Here is a 15,322-nt window from a genome sequence, read left to right as displayed (position 1 = left end):
TGTTGGATGTCATTTGAAAACCTGTCGATTCTGTTGAATCTCACTTGAGATAGTTGCTGTCGATACCATAGTGTTCTTCCTCAATTCCAGATGCATGTGTTGCATGAATACAGATGTCAGCATGGTTGTATCTTTTTTTAATTAGAATTTATTAAAAACATATCAGACAGAGATGCATTTGAACACACAGCTTGCTGCAAATTCCATTTACGCAGAGAGAATATCTGTTCAGGCCTCTGGAAGAAAGCTATCCATCTCGGCGGAGGTTTGTCATCTGGTGATGGATGCAGAGATAAATGCCTGAAGGGTCTTGTGAGCCTGAAGGGTCTCGTAAGCAGCAAAGAAGACAGCGAAGGGTCTTGTGAAGACAGCAAAGTTTGTTCTTCTTACAAACCTGACAGATCGTTGGGAGATCCTTATTAAATTTTCCTGCATCATTACCCAGACAAGCAAACAGCATTGGTGTAGCAAGGTGCAGTGGCCCAAACCCATCACAGACTATACCTTTGCAAAACCCTTCATTGCACCAACAATTGCTAGATTTTTGTATTTAAATGAGTATCTTCAGTATTGCTGCTCCATATCATCCATACCCATAGTTTTGCCATATCATGTATGAAAAGCTAATATTTGCATTCTTTTGAAAACATTTTAATAGGAAAATCATAAAAGAAAACATTGTAAGAGGGACCTTGACACGCTTGAAAGCTAGGCCCATGCAAACCTCATGAAGTTCAACAAGACCAAGTGCAAGGTCCTACACCTGGGTCGGGGCAATCCCAGACACAGCTACAGGTTGGGCAGAAGCTCAACATGAGCTGGCAGTGTGTGCTCGCAGCCCAGAAAGCCAACCGTATCCTGGGCTGCATCAAAAGGAGCGTGGCCAGCAGGTCAAGGGAGGGGATTCTCCCCCTCTACTCTCCCCTCTACTCCGGCAGTGTTCAAGGCCAGGTTGGACAGGGCTTTGAGCAACCTGGTCTAGGGGAAGATGTCCCTGCCCGTGGCAGAGGGGTTGGAACTAGATGGATCTTTAAGGTCTCTTCCAACCCAAACCATTCCATGATTCTGTGGTACTGTAATAATGTCAAGCACAGGCACATGCACAAGGATTTATGATCTAAGGGTGCTGCTGTGTTTCTGCAGCTCACTTGCACTCCTGCTCACATCTTTGTGTGCTCTACCTTTCTGCTCTCCCTGTTTGCAGCAGCGTTCAGCTCGTGCTAAGCCCTGCTTTGCATGCACAACTGCATTGCATGCCACAATCAATCACTGTTAGCCTTTTCCATTATTTCTCAGTGTTTGAATTATACATGGGGAGATGTAGGAGGAAAAAGGAGCAAGAACAAAAGGAGGCTTTCTCTTCTCAAGTGAAGCTTTATTTAAAACCCTATCCATAGTCTGTAACAACCCATTAAGGTAAAGAATTTGGTCATAAACAAGCAAAAACTGGCTCTTCTTCGTGCCATAATACCTTTGTAACAGTGGCAGTTGCTGAGTTTCAGCAATATCTGTGCTTTTTGCTCCCTCCATGTGCATCTTGTCCATCAGCTCTGGGATTAGGGGCTGCAGTCACTGTCTGCCAATGGCTTGAGCCTGTCGTTGGAAAGGTTTTTACCTGGGCTTCAGCTGCCAGCTGGATTTACTGATCTCATACAAAAGTTCCCCTCAAACTATTCTGTTCTCACTCAGCCACGTGCTGGGAGATGACAGCTCTGCCCTCAGAAAGTGGACGTTTGGTGGATGGGGAAGTTTTGAATTTGCAAATGGGTAGATAAGGTTTGGTACAGGGAACAGGAAGATATAGTTGGGAAATACAGAAGGAAAAAAGTACTGTCCAAAGTGACTTTTGGCCAGGTATTGGAAGATTATTAGCCCCTGAGTTAGGTTAATCTGAAAAGGGGAAAGGTCACCAGCTTGATTTAAGCTGACACCCTTGCTCAGGCCAGCCAGTCTCAATTTACAGCTCAGTAAAATCTGCATCAGCAAATTTTGTGTGTTAGATATTGGAGGGGAGGGGGACAGAGTGAGGATCTTGAATTAAACCACAAACCTCCCTAATTGTGTGTAATTCTGGTGCATTATCACTCCCCACCCTTTTTTCCCTCCTCATCTTGCTCCCACTCTTCTGCCAGCTTGGGAAATACAAAGACCACAGTCCCTTTCCATGGAGTACATGTTTGTATTTGTAATTTGGAGGTACACCTTAAGTACTAAATAAATAACTCTTAAACACTGCCTTGCTGTACAGCTTTGCCTGTATAGTAATAAGTTCCGTATTGTTCAGGAGTTAAGGTGAGTGATCCATCATCCAAGTGCCTCAGGGCCAGCTGGAGAGCACGGCAGGTATTTACAGTGGTCCTCCATGAAATTAGCTGCAGCCTGATAGACGGCCCTGTCACTGATGGGTGTTAGTCCTTCGTAAAATCTCACCCCAGAGGCTGAGGAATAATGTAGTCATAGTAAAAGCCATTTGTCGGATACAACTGCCAGCCACAATGGGGATTTTTGAACAGCCCCGTTAAGGCTGCGGGATGCAGAGATGTGCTCAGCATCTGTAAACCAGCCGCTACTTACACTGTTTGTGAAGGATTTGCTAATTATATGCCTTCAGTTTAGTGCCTACCTGCTGACACCTTATTTATAGCTGCTGCTGTAAGTCTGGTGTCTGTGGCTCAGGCACCTCAGGAAAGTGCAGGTCAATTCCTGGGGCTCAAATGAAATTTTGCATCCTTTATCCTTTAGGCAGGGCTGGGGTGAAGCCAGAGATGTCCCAGGACTTGGCAGAAATTGGACGCTTTTAATTACTGGGGGGGGACGGGGGGGACGGTGTCCAAGTGGAATCTTCATTTTGCTCCTACTTTTTCCATGTGATTACATAGAATCGTAGGATGGTTTGGGATGGAAAGGACCTTAAACATCATCTAGTTCCAACCCCCCTGCCACAGGCAGGGACACCTTCCGCTAGACCAGGTTGCTCCAAGCCCAGTTCAACCTGGCCTTGAACACTGACAGGGATGGGGCAGCCACAGCTTCTCTGTGTAACCTGTGCCAGGGCCTCACCATCCTCACAGGAAATAATTTCTTCCTAACATGGAATGTAAATCTCCCCTCTGTCAGTTTAAAGCCATTCCTTTTGTCCTGTCCCTACATGCCCTTGTAAAAAGCCCCTCTCCACCTTTCCTATTGGCCCCTTTAGGCACTGGGAGGCTGCTCGAAGGTCTCCCCAGAGTCTTCTCTTCTCCAGGCTGAACAATCCCAGCTCTCTCAGCCTGTCTCCATAGCAAATGAGCATCTTCGTGGCCTCCTCTGGACTCTCTCCAACAGATTCACATCCCTCGTGTTGGGGGCCCCAGAGCTGGATGCAGTACAGCAGGGGGGGTCTCACGAGAGCAGAGTAGAGGAGCAGAATCACCTCCTTCAACCTGGTGGTCGCACTGCTGGTGATGTAGCCCAGAACACAGTTGGCTTTCTGGGGTGCAAGCGCACACTGCCGGGTCATGTTGAGCTTACATGGCCCCTAAATTTTAGTTCTGCTGTAAAGATCTAGGAATTGGGGAAACACATTTAACAACAGGTAGGGTGGGGGGAGAGGGAGGGAGAAATTAGGTGTAATTCCTACTTGAAAGCAATAACTGTTGTTTTCATTTTATATAACCTGTGTTTTTAAGCAAGGGAATGCTGCATTTGAGCCAGGGGCTGCGCCTCATCTGCTCTGCCCAACATCTTGAAACCTCATGCTAAGCTGGACCCTTCGCTCTTGCTGCTTGGCTTAGGTAGCAGCTGGTTAGAGCTACCATAGGAATATGGTTTGAAAGAGCAGCAGCAGGATCCCTTTGTATATATCTTACATCGCATGATTGTCTACAGTCATTTTAGTTTCCAGTGCTTCAGGAGCTCCTATAATCAGAAGAATTCAGACTTTATAGCTTGTGTGCAAACGCTGGCGTTGCAGTCACCACACAGACTGTGTTTCAGCCCATGGATATCGAAGGCTCACAGGGAAGTGTCAGCAAGAGGTTTCTTTTCCTCTCATGTACAGACCTTAGCGTAGGCATTTTTATTTGTCATATAACTGCAGGGCGGTACGGGAGGTTTAGTTCTGCAGAATGCCCAAGCCCGTCCATGAACGAGATTGCAAGTGTGGTTTTCTGCGCTTTAATTAGCCTAGTGACATAAAGAGATTTCTAACCAGAAAAACATAAACAGTTTTCAACATATTTCTACTTCTAGTGTGTTAAACGGGTGAGTGGGATGTTCAGGTGAAACTAAATATGAGAGCAGTGCCAAGAAATCGACTTTCGGACAGAAATGGAGATTCCCATTGTATTAAGGTTATTTTTCATAAGGACAAGAAATTAATCACACAGCACTAGGCTGGCACGAAGGTCGGAGCGCTCCCCGTTCCGCTCCGATATTGATGGGGCCATGTCAGAGCGGTCTGGAAGATGGAGGGGCTGCCCAAAACAGGTTCCGTGTTTCAGTAATTAACTTCTGTTACCTGATGCTCATGTTCTTCTACCTGGAAAACACTTTCAGGTATCTTTTACATAGCTGAGTTGGAACATTTGCATGAATCTGTGTATCCCAAGTGTGATGAAGATAATATGATTAATGGTAAACAGGATCGAGGAATAGATACATACTCATGGATTAGACCGGAAAGTAGAATCTAAATAGAAATACAATATGATTCTCTGTTTCAAATATAAGGTCTTAAAATATTGCTGCATACACCCAGGTAGGAATTGTTTTGTGGTGGAAATTAAGCTACCATCTTATAAAGATTTGAAGTGATTTCTGTGTATTTCTAAGAATCCAATGTTTCCTTTAATCTATTTTAAAAGAAGGAGTTATTTTAATTTTTTGGAGGGGAGAAAAGTGTTCTGTTGAGATTATTAAGAAATTATGAGACCTTGAATTTTCAGAATGGTTATTTTTAGGTTTGTGCTTTACAAAAGAATTCTGTTAGCTGAAAGAAAAGGCAGGCATAGCTCGTTTGTAGGAAACACCAGCACAGAGGGGATGCAGGGATGAATGCCAGTATCATGTGTAGGCTCTTCAGTCCTGTACACCTTGCAAGACATTTGAGGAAAAGGAGGTGGATACTTTAAAAATGCACCTGTAGTTTTGAAAGGTGTTGTGGGTGATCAGCTCTTTACTTCATTCGCAGGCAGTTAGCTCAGTAATTCACCAAAATTGTGTGTTTTGTAGATTATAATAGCATTTTCTCTCATCTGCAGAGCTTCAGCTAAAAGAAATTGTGTAGCTATTTAAAGGAGTAAGGGATGAAGAAGAGCTAATGAGCACAATTAGCTTGGCCTTTCACAAAATGCTTAATGAGGTTGGATGTCATTAGGGAAGCCGAAAATGCACGTGAGAAATGGCACCTTGGATTAGAAACCAGCCAAGGAGGAGGCAGTGCGCAGATTGTTGGGATCCAGCAAAAGGTTTCACAAGTGATCCAACCCCAATTACAGGCTGTTGGGATCGGTTTTGCTTGGAGAACTGATGCTTTCAGTACCTGATTTGTCCCTCCTTTTCCACGCAGACGTGATGGTTTGGGGAGCACCAGAGCAAAGAAGGGACTCCAGCCGCTGTAGTTCTTGCGCTGTTGCATCAGGAATGAAACATGAATGTCTGCTACTTGATTTTATCCTTGCTTATCTTACAGATAAGCAGTGGATAATTACATTTATTTTTATGGCTTTGGATTAGAGTTGGCGGATCACTTGGAGGGCACGCAGAGGTGGCGTTTCACAATGTTAACTTTTCATCCACATTCCTGGCCACTGGGAAGCAAGAAGCTCCCTTAACCTTCCTCATATACTTACCTGCGGTGTTTTTCTCAGTCTTGCCTTTTCCCTGGGCTATAATCGAAGGGGTTTTTTGCATTGCCTGGGAGGTATGTGCAGAGCATGTAAACTAGAAATTCAGGAGACACATGTCGGCTCTCAACGGGAGGACCTGAGGCAGATGGGCAAAGAGGACAGATATTAAAATATCGGTAAAAACAGCACATACCTGCTCTAAAAACTACTGGAGTCTTATTGTTTAGGATTTGAAGTCCCTGCAAGGCAAGTAGAAATGCAGATCTATAAATGAGAAAGAAGCTGCATGCAGTGCAAGTTGCTAGTGGAGAGTAAATATAAATCTGGATTTCTGTTTATCCTGCTTTTTGCACTGTTCTGAGTCATTCTGTTTCCTTCCGGAGATTACTGAAGCTCGAAAATACTAATTCTTGCTTAATTATTGTGCAAATTCAAGCTTGAGCACTGTTAAAAAAAGATGGGGAAGGTTTTTTTGAGTTGTTGTTTTGTTTGTTTTTTGGTCAGCCCAACCAAGTAAGTACCAAATTCTTGACCTGCAGTCGCTGTGAATGCATTTCTGCTCAAAGGCTACAGTAGGCCTCTGCTCTGCTGTATCAGGCATCGCAGGAGTGCTGTTGTACACTGACAGTTTGCGAAAGGGGATCCACACTCCCTACAAAGCAGCTGCCTAGGTTGATTTAACATAGTTCCCATCCGACTTGGAGTCACCACTACAGCAGGACTGGTCTGAGCTGTTATTCCATTGTCAGTTCTGTGCAAAGGGCTATGGAAAAGGTGGGGGAGGACTGGGAAAAGCAGCGAGAAGGCATGTGTGGGGACAGTTGTTCAGAAGGAAAAGCCCTGGCCAGGGACTTCGGCCATTTAAGGGTGTGAGGTAGGGGCAGGGTGGAGGTGTGTTTGCTCACCAAGAGACAGGCAAAAATTCAGGGTCGAAGAGAGGGATGAAGGGGAAGAGGAAGGGAAGAGGTTACATGTGCTGGTGGCCTCAAAGCTGTGGGGCATCAGAGACTTGGAGTATAGAAGGAAAACTCAGCAAAGAGGGAGAAGTGATGTGGTGAGCGCCTGGTGAGATTAACTGAGATTTTGCGAATGGGTAGGATGAAATGAGGACACTGGGGGACTTTTCAACCACCATGGGCCCTACAGAGCCCCAGAGCTTTGGTCCTCATCCTGAGCTGCCGCACCAGCCAGGAAATCTGGAGCCAGGCGTCAGCAGGAATTTCTGATGCCGTGCGCAAAGCATGATATGGTGAGCGGCTGCAGGGTGAGCTGGATCATGCCTGGGCTCTCAAATGCCTTTTAATGTATTAACCAGGTCTTGTTTGCACTCGGGTGACATTTCTTCCTTTCAATAAAACAGTTATCTAAAAACTGGTAGAGCCGGTGCAGCCTTGACTTTTACAAGGTGCCTTGTCTGATACTAAAATACAACACCAATGATCTTACCTGACTTAAAACCTCCCTATCTCTGCAGCCAGTACCGTACAGGTTTTAAATTTTCTGGTGATTTTCTTTGTAAACTGCTCAGCAGGGTATTATTCAGGCAGCTGCATCAAGGGACTAATATAACATGTGTTCTCAATTTTGGACCCGTTATGTTGGGAATTTTCCATTGTGCAATTGCATTAAATCTGAGGCAGCTGACAAGAGCACGATGTTTTCTAACTCTACACAAGGTTAAATGACTGAAATAAAAATAGATGGAAAAGAAAACAACATAAAATAAGTTTGCTTTCTCATGTAACGGCAGGCAGTAGCATGAGGTCAGGGACTTAATGATAGCCCAGCCATCAGTCAGGGACCGTGAAACAACTGATGCTTCCTGAATCACTTTGGAAATGATCTTCTGTTTCAAATGCTCATTCTCTTTCGTTCACACAGATCATATGACCAAGAAGACTGTATTCAGTCAATGTTTATGTAAATTGTGGTAATAATTACTGTGTATGTGAAGCATTTTACTTTCTGAATGCCAGGGCTGTAGGATGTTATTTGCACTTTTTTTTACACTAGGAAACATAATTTTTAACATTACTGTTAGGAAAAATACATGCTGAGCCGATGTCAGGGGGAGGTGGGGGCAATCTGCAGAGCAGGAGGGTGGTCTTGCATACAGGAGAGTTGATGAATTTACAAATGCAGATGTCAGGCCAGGACGACAGCTACAGGTACAGCCGCAGCAATGATATCCCGAAAGCAGCCTCAGCCGGGTGGTGGATCATGGAGCCTTGCAGCCCGCAGCACTCCAGGATCCTTCTGGAGTTGTGTTTGACTCTGTGTTCCCATCCAGCAGGGCTTTCACTTTTGCACCGTTTTGTGTCTCACAGGTTTTGTTTTCAACCCAAATTGCTCTGTTTCTGAAATTCAGGCCAGCTTCAGCTGGTACCAGCCCTCCAGTCTTGTGCAGATTGTCAGCATGATGCTGCTTGAATGTTTGTTGAGAAAAGTTTCATAAATAAAAGCAAAGGAGGCTCCCGTTTAGTGCTGTGATTTTCTTACTGAAGCAGGGCTTTATGCATTTGCAGAGTTACTGGCTTTTGTTCAGGTGGAACATGAGATGCCCTCCAATGCTAAATCCCATTTTGTTCTGCTTAAATGACCAGCTGCCCCACACTCCAGTAGTCTGTACCCTCGTGATTGTTCTGTTGTCTTTGTGGTTTGGATACTGGTATTTTCACCACCAAGTCTTCTGAGGTTGGAGTGGGTCTGTTCTCCCAGGTGATAAGGCCGGGCACCCTGCACCCAAGCAGGGCAGGCATCTGCCCAGTGGATGTCCCTTCCAGCACAGCCTCCCTCACACCCGCTGGTGCAATCTCAGTCTTTGGAGGAGATATTCCTTGAGCAGGCAGCTCATTTTGCTGGGTTCCTCTGGTGATCCTGGTGGACAGGTTCCTCTGCATGTCCCACTGTTAGGTGAGCCATCAAGCTGTGCAGTTAGCAGGGGGCTATGGCAACAAATGTGAAACTATATCCATTTAGGTCTGCAATGTGCCAGTCAACTGCAAAAAATTATATATATATTTATATATATTACTGTCTTGTGAAAAAATAGCTCTAGTTTATTGCTGTGCAAGACAGACCATTAAGTTAAAAATAAATCTTCAGAACATAGTGCATCTAAACGCAAATGGTTTATTACTGGCTCTTTTATTTATACCAGTCATGGGACATTCACCTACTGACATGGGAACAGCAAAACACAGTTTCTAACTCTGGTTTGGATAGCGATGAGAATTTAGCTTGAAGACCACAAAGCGTAGACTTAAACCCTACTATAGCTCCCCAGGACCAAAACCAGTGGTCAGGATGCCACTGATGGCAGGCGGTGAAAGCGCCCTGTTGCTAGCATTTTCATTACAACTCCATCTTTGTCTGATTTAAAGGTACAAGCAGAGACGTGTTTCTTTGTGATGCTGCTGTTGGTTGCGTTTCGTCACTGGGACCCTCAGTCAGGCAGGCCGGCCCCACGTGCTGCTTCCACAGTGCCTCGGCTGTGGATGCACCTTTTCTAAATGAATAATCAGATGTAAATTAACAACATGATGAAAACTCAGCCATGTGCTTCTCTGCTCTGCCTAAAAGGAAAAGAAAGCTGCCAATAAGTTAATTTTACTTACTGTTGGAGGATACAAGAGTACCTCTTGTACCAATTTTAGCAGCCCTATGCAATCTGAATTGAGTGCCAGGCATGTTCCCTTTCAATGTTTGTTAGTCTGTATCTAAAAACTTAATTTGCCATCTTTCAATTCTAAAGCATGAATGAAATTGTGACGTCTGGTCCAAAGCCCGTACAAAGAGTATTTGTAATATTCCTGGATTTCTCCTATATATTCCTCCTATAAAGCTGAGGTTTTATGAATACAGCTCACACTCACTGGAAGGAGAAAATACAGAAAAAGGATGGTCTTAGTAGGATCTGCTTTGCTCAACGTTCATTCCACTCCACATCAATTAAATGAGGAAAATAAAACTATAGCATTTACACTTGAAAAACAGCCAATTTTTCTAATACTGTCCTGCCACTTTAGCCAGCAAGTACTATGCCTATAGGATGTAGTGGTCAATGACTAATTACATTTTTATGTATGTATTTAAAGGCTAAAGTAATTAAAAATGTCAAATATTTTCATTTTTTTCAACATAAAAAAATTAAAACTGGCCTCAGTTCTCGAGGGGATAAGGGGAGAGAGCTCTGGTTTACCCCTGCATGGTCCACTGTAGCACTAGCAGTTTGGAGAAGCAGTGAGTGGGCTTTGGGGCTTATTTGTGCTTTTCTCTTATTATTTTCCTTGGCCATTAGGAAAAGCCAACACTTAGATGGAGACTGGGAAGCACTTCCCACTTCAGCCCCTCTCTGCCATTATTAATAGAAAGAACATTTTCCTGGTAATCATTTAGAGAGATATATATATCCACACACACATACACACCCCATATATTTGTTTTGCTTCCCATTCCCTTCTATTTTTTTCCAGGTACAACCTGTTTGATTGCACTGTTGTCAGATAAAGAACTCACAGTGGCCAATGTTGGAGATTCGCGAGGAGTCCTGTGTGACAAGGACGGGAACGCTATTCCCTTGTCACACGATCACAAGCCCTACCAGCTGAAAGAGAGGAAGAGGATTAAAAGAGCTGGTGAGTTGTAACAGTTTTGCTTTGGATTGAAGGTTTGCTACTCTGTCAATAATACAGACTTTTCCCCTGAGAGAGACTGAAAAGTACCTGACCGAGGCATCAGCAGATGAAATCCGAACTAGATGATCTTTCAGGTCCCTTCCAGCCCAAACCATTCCACGATTATTAATGCAGCACTTTTCAGTGGTATGTCATGGTGCAGGCAGAGAGGCGGAAGCAGATTGACCTGTCCCTCAATGACCCAGTGCCAGAGTAAGAAGAGCAGCCTTCATCTTCAACAGCCAGGTGATCATCCTAGCCACTTCCCTTGTGATCTCTGCAGGGAGCAAATTAATAAACAGGAGCAGCAGCATCACAGGCTTCTTGACACCAAACCATATCAGCAGCCTTTATGTGAGAGGCTGTGTCGGATTTAGTTCCTCAAATAAGCAGAGCATGAATCTAATTCATCAAAGCTATTTTTTGTTCCCGTATAGTGGCTGCTAATGAGCACAAACATGTAAATTGTAGCAAAGTGTAGGAAAAGAACACAACAAACAGAAACCTTTCTGCCATAAATCTTTCTTGCTTTCATCACCTGTCAGTTTAGCGACCTCCTGGGTGAAAAGTTACATTTGGATCATCAGGTTTAATAGCCAGTTCTCCATGAATTTGTCGAAGTTTCTTTTGAATCCTTTTCTGGTTTGGCTCCCGCAGCAGCCTGCAGCAGCAAATTGTTTGGTGAAGAAAAAAAGTTCCTCTCGTTTGCGTTAAACCTGCCAATGAGCATTGCCTCCAGAGAGGCATTGCCTCGCTGCCGGCCAGGTCATCATCTTTAAAGTCAAAATAGGAAGTATTTCCCTAAGAATAAACCAATTCCAAAACCTGCAGGTTATCCACATGCTCACACCAGCAATATGCACTTTCCTCTCTTTGCTTTTGTAGGTGTAAAAGCAGTGGGGATCCTTCCTGCTGCTAGACAGAGAGACGAGGTCATGTATGTTCCCCAGAGAAAACTCTACAGATCCTAAGAAGAACGAATAGGAAAATCTTGATCTCACTTTGCTTCAACTCAGCACTTGGGGGATGTATTAATGAAATCTGGAAATTTGCCTGTAAATCTGCTTCCCTCTTAGCCAAGCCCAGGGCCTCTGTGCAACTGTTCATTCAGAGAAGACTTCACTTAGGAGAAAAAAATAATTGTATTATTTCATTTGTCTAGGAGGGAGGCTTTATAACACAACAACATGTAAAATTAACCTGGATTTTTGCAGGAATTTCCAAACTTGGGAAAAAAAGTATTTTAGTAGACAGCTAAATCTTATAACTACCTGCAGCTAAGCAAGAAAAACAAGAAAAATTCTATCTAGGCTCGTGACTTAATGAATTTGCTTCTCTGTTTCCTATTGCCCCATTTATTATCATTATTGATACAGCCTCATAGTGCTTAAAAACACACAATCCAGTTTAAACTGCTCCTGGATACTTTACATTTGGGAACATCTCTTCTTTACATACAGTAAGTGTAAAATTTAAGCAAAGTGCCCAAACTGCATTATCAAGCCTACATTGCTACTGTGACAAGTACCTGACTTTTCCACCATCTGGATACTTTCTCGTCATGTAGAACTAAAGAAAGTGACAATAACCACAACATACTGTTACATTTTGGTTTTCCAACTTTACATTGCGCCATCAAGCTGTACTGCCCAGTGCCCTGTAGGTAGTTACAAAATGACTTCATGTTTGTGTTAGTAGGATTAGATTTCATGTAAAAGTGAAACCATATAGCCACGGCTGAGAAAATATCCTTCTTAACCACATTCTGATATAAATCAGCTTGAGGCAGCCTGAAACAGCAGCTCAAAGAAAAGCTTGACTTGCCCTCTGCACTGCAGCAGGGTGTTGACGTGGGAATGACAAGTCTAACCTAATCTGTCATTTTTGGCTGCCGTGGTGGATGTTGAGGAGCCTCTCTGCTTGCTGTTGTCAGCGGGCAGTGGATGGGGAATGAATTCATTCCCTCTCCTTTCCCAGCAACTGTGCACAAAGTCTTAGTCAACCCACAACTAGAAAAAGAAATGTCCTTTTATCAGTCCGGTGGGACTCGAGCAGCCCCAGAAGCCACCACTCAGGTTTCTCATGGGAGTTCCGCAATGCAGTGAGAGGCCACTCACAGATGTGCTCACAGAGAGCTCACAGCCAGATGCCAAAAGGAAAGTCAGCAGCTAAGAGCACAGGGCAGGGCCCTCCATTTTGGGCTGAGGTGCCACATCCTGTGTGGAGTTACTGGTTCCGCTGTGTGGCAGCGCAGTTTACAGCACCCACCGGTCATGGTCTGGCTGTTGTTTTCACAAGAGGCTGGCTGATGCATGCTCACGGGTGCTGTGGTGCTGGTGACCTTGCAGCTGAAGGAGACTGGGGTCCTGCCACTCTGACCTGTTCCTGTGGCAAGGGGAAATGCATGTCCTGTGATAAAAAGATGTTGGTTTCCCTGGAAAACACAAGGAATCTCCTCCTGATCAGGAGCTTGATCAATGTATATAGTACTGGTGTAAGACAGCAGCCTTGAAACAGCCATGGTTTTGGCTTGTGGAGAAACACTCAGTTGTAGAGCCACAAGGTGACAGTCACTGATAGAAATTAAAGTCATTCACCTTGAACATAATCCTCTGAGCTCAGTTCTCACTAACATGTAAAATGTTTGAGTGGTTGCCAAAAAGCTTCTATTCTTTAATGCCTTTCCTTCTCCAGTGGCAGCCAGCACTGCAGAATGTTTGCTTTTCCAGAGCATTTTTAGATATTCGGTATGGGTGGCTTTATAAAAGAAAATATTAGAAGTGCCAATAGACACTTCAGCAAACCACAGGAACTCAACTTGTCCTGTAGGCAGTTCCGGGTGCCACATGAGAGTGGCACCAAAAAGTCACTCTGTACATGTAAGCACAACCTGCAGAGGCTCCAGTAAGTACATGCAGCGAGTGCACAGCATCAGCTACCTCCTTTGCAAGTACTGTGAGGGGTACAGGCCTTGCTGTCATGTGGAATCATAGAATCACAGAATGGCTTGGGTTGGAAGGGACCTTAAACACCCCTGCCACAGGAAGGGAGATCTTCCACTAGACCAGGTTGCTCAAATCCCTGTCCAACCTGGCCTTGAACACTGCCAGGGATGAGGCAGCCACAGCTTCTCTGGGCAACCTGTTTCAGTCTCACAACCCTCAAAGGAAAGAATTTCTTCCTAATATCTCATCTAAATCTCTTTTTTGTCAATTTAAAACCATTCCCCCTTGTCCTATCCCTACATGCCCTTGTAGAAAGTCCCTCTCCAGGTTTCTTGCTGGCCCTTTTATGCACTAAGAAGCTGCTCTAAGGTCTCCCTGGAGCCTTCTCCATAGGAGAGGTGCTCCAGCTCTCTCAGCATTTTTGTGGCCTTCTCTGGACTTGCTCCAACAGCATCCTTCTTATGCTGCAGCCCCAGAGCTGGATGGCTTCTGGGCTGCAAGTGCACACTTGCACACTTGTCCTCTAATTGTGTCTAAAATGTCTGCCTCTTCTTAGTTGGATTTTACTTTCCCTGTTATTCTGATACGTATACGTAATTACATACCAGTTACTATAGTCCTAATCACTTAGGACCAGAAATAAACCCCGGGCTGGTGAGTAGGTGGCTGTGTAACATTCAAGCAAGGTGCCCTCAAAACCTACAGCAGCAGCTGTACGAGGTTTGCTTGACTCCGTATCTAAGAGGGGTTGCAGTCAGCTCACGTGCACTTCCTTTTCTTGAGTGTGGAATGAAATACCTTCATACTAGAGACTCCATATTCATGAAAATGCACAGCTAAAAAGTTTTGTTTCTGCTGTTTTTAACACAAATCAAGCTCCAAGCTTTAAAAACAGTAAATCATGACATTAAATTAAGTTTCACCTGAAAGCAGAAGGAATTTACAGATTAGATCAGCCAACCAGGAATGAAAATGCTCTGTAAGATTTAGGGGACTGACAAATAGCACACAGGCTGAAAAGCAGAACTGAAAATATGCTGATAACCACAAAGAACATTTATATGAACACCAAAGCAGATAGCTTGCGGATATAAAACACAACAGTTCACCTAATTTTGTCACACATTTTAATGTTCCATGTCACTGGATGTCACAAATAGCAGTATTGCCATGAACAGTGCAGACAGTGGCACGCTAAGGTATGCACGGGAATTGAAGGTGTCTCAATTTTACTCTTGGGCCTTGAATACTGTGTAGTTCCCTCCCTGGCGCAAGCCAGCTGTGTAGCCGCCAGGTGCTGGCTGTGTCAGAGTCACCGATTTCAGTGTAAAACACATCTCACTATAATTAACCCCTAAATAAAACCATGTATTTTCAACTAGAAGTTGTCTTAATCACTGTGCTGGTAAAATCAGTCCATCAAATCCCACATGGCCTCCTTCTGACTTGAAGTAAAATTTTGTGGTTGGTTTGTTCACAAGTTTTTGGTCCTTTTTGACACAGCTCATTCAAGGCAGTTGAACAGAAGAGCCTATGATATTTTTGCACTTGCTTCTTTGCTTTCTGCCTTAAAGTGAGGTGTGAGTCCTGCTGCAGGGTGTTTTCAGTGTTGTTTCCTTCATAGATCTTCTGAAATGGGAAAAACATGAACTACACAGAAAAAGGACGTGTTTACTGACACATGAATGTAAAGATTTGCTTTCACTATTTTTGTTTTAACACTGCCGTAAGGCTTTCAGAAGAGGGAGTTGTATTGTACAGGAATACCTGTGCTCAGTAAGTAGTTGGTCTCTCTGGGGGAGCAGAGAGCATGCAGCTGCTTTCTTTGGAAGCACAACCTTTCCTGACCTCTCTGCTGCAGCTGTGGCAGCAG

At 44.2% G+C, this 15,322-nt stretch overlaps 1 protein-coding gene across 4 annotated transcripts in view; it reads left to right on the top strand.

Annotated features, from left to right (window-relative positions):
• Positions 1-15,322, top strand: part of PPM1L (protein phosphatase, Mg2+/Mn2+ dependent 1L) — a 110,500-nt gene that overhangs the window by 86,075 nt on the left and 9,103 nt on the right. For all 4 annotated transcript variants that reach the window (XM_030494910.1, XM_030494913.1, XM_030494912.1 and 1 more), the window contains one exon: positions 10,304-10,465. In XM_030494910.1, coding sequence (XP_030350770.1) covers positions 10,304-10,465 — 162 coding nt within the window. The remainder of the gene's footprint in view (positions 1-10,303; positions 10,466-15,322) is intronic.

Source organism: Strigops habroptila, chromosome 8 (assembly GCF_004027225.2).
Source record: "Strigops habroptila isolate Jane chromosome 8, bStrHab1.2.pri, whole genome shotgun sequence".
NCBI lineage: Eukaryota > Metazoa > Chordata > Aves > Psittaciformes > Psittacidae > Strigops > Strigops habroptila.
Note: the sequence above shows the minus strand (reverse complement) of the source record. Positions and strands in the feature narration are given on the sequence as shown.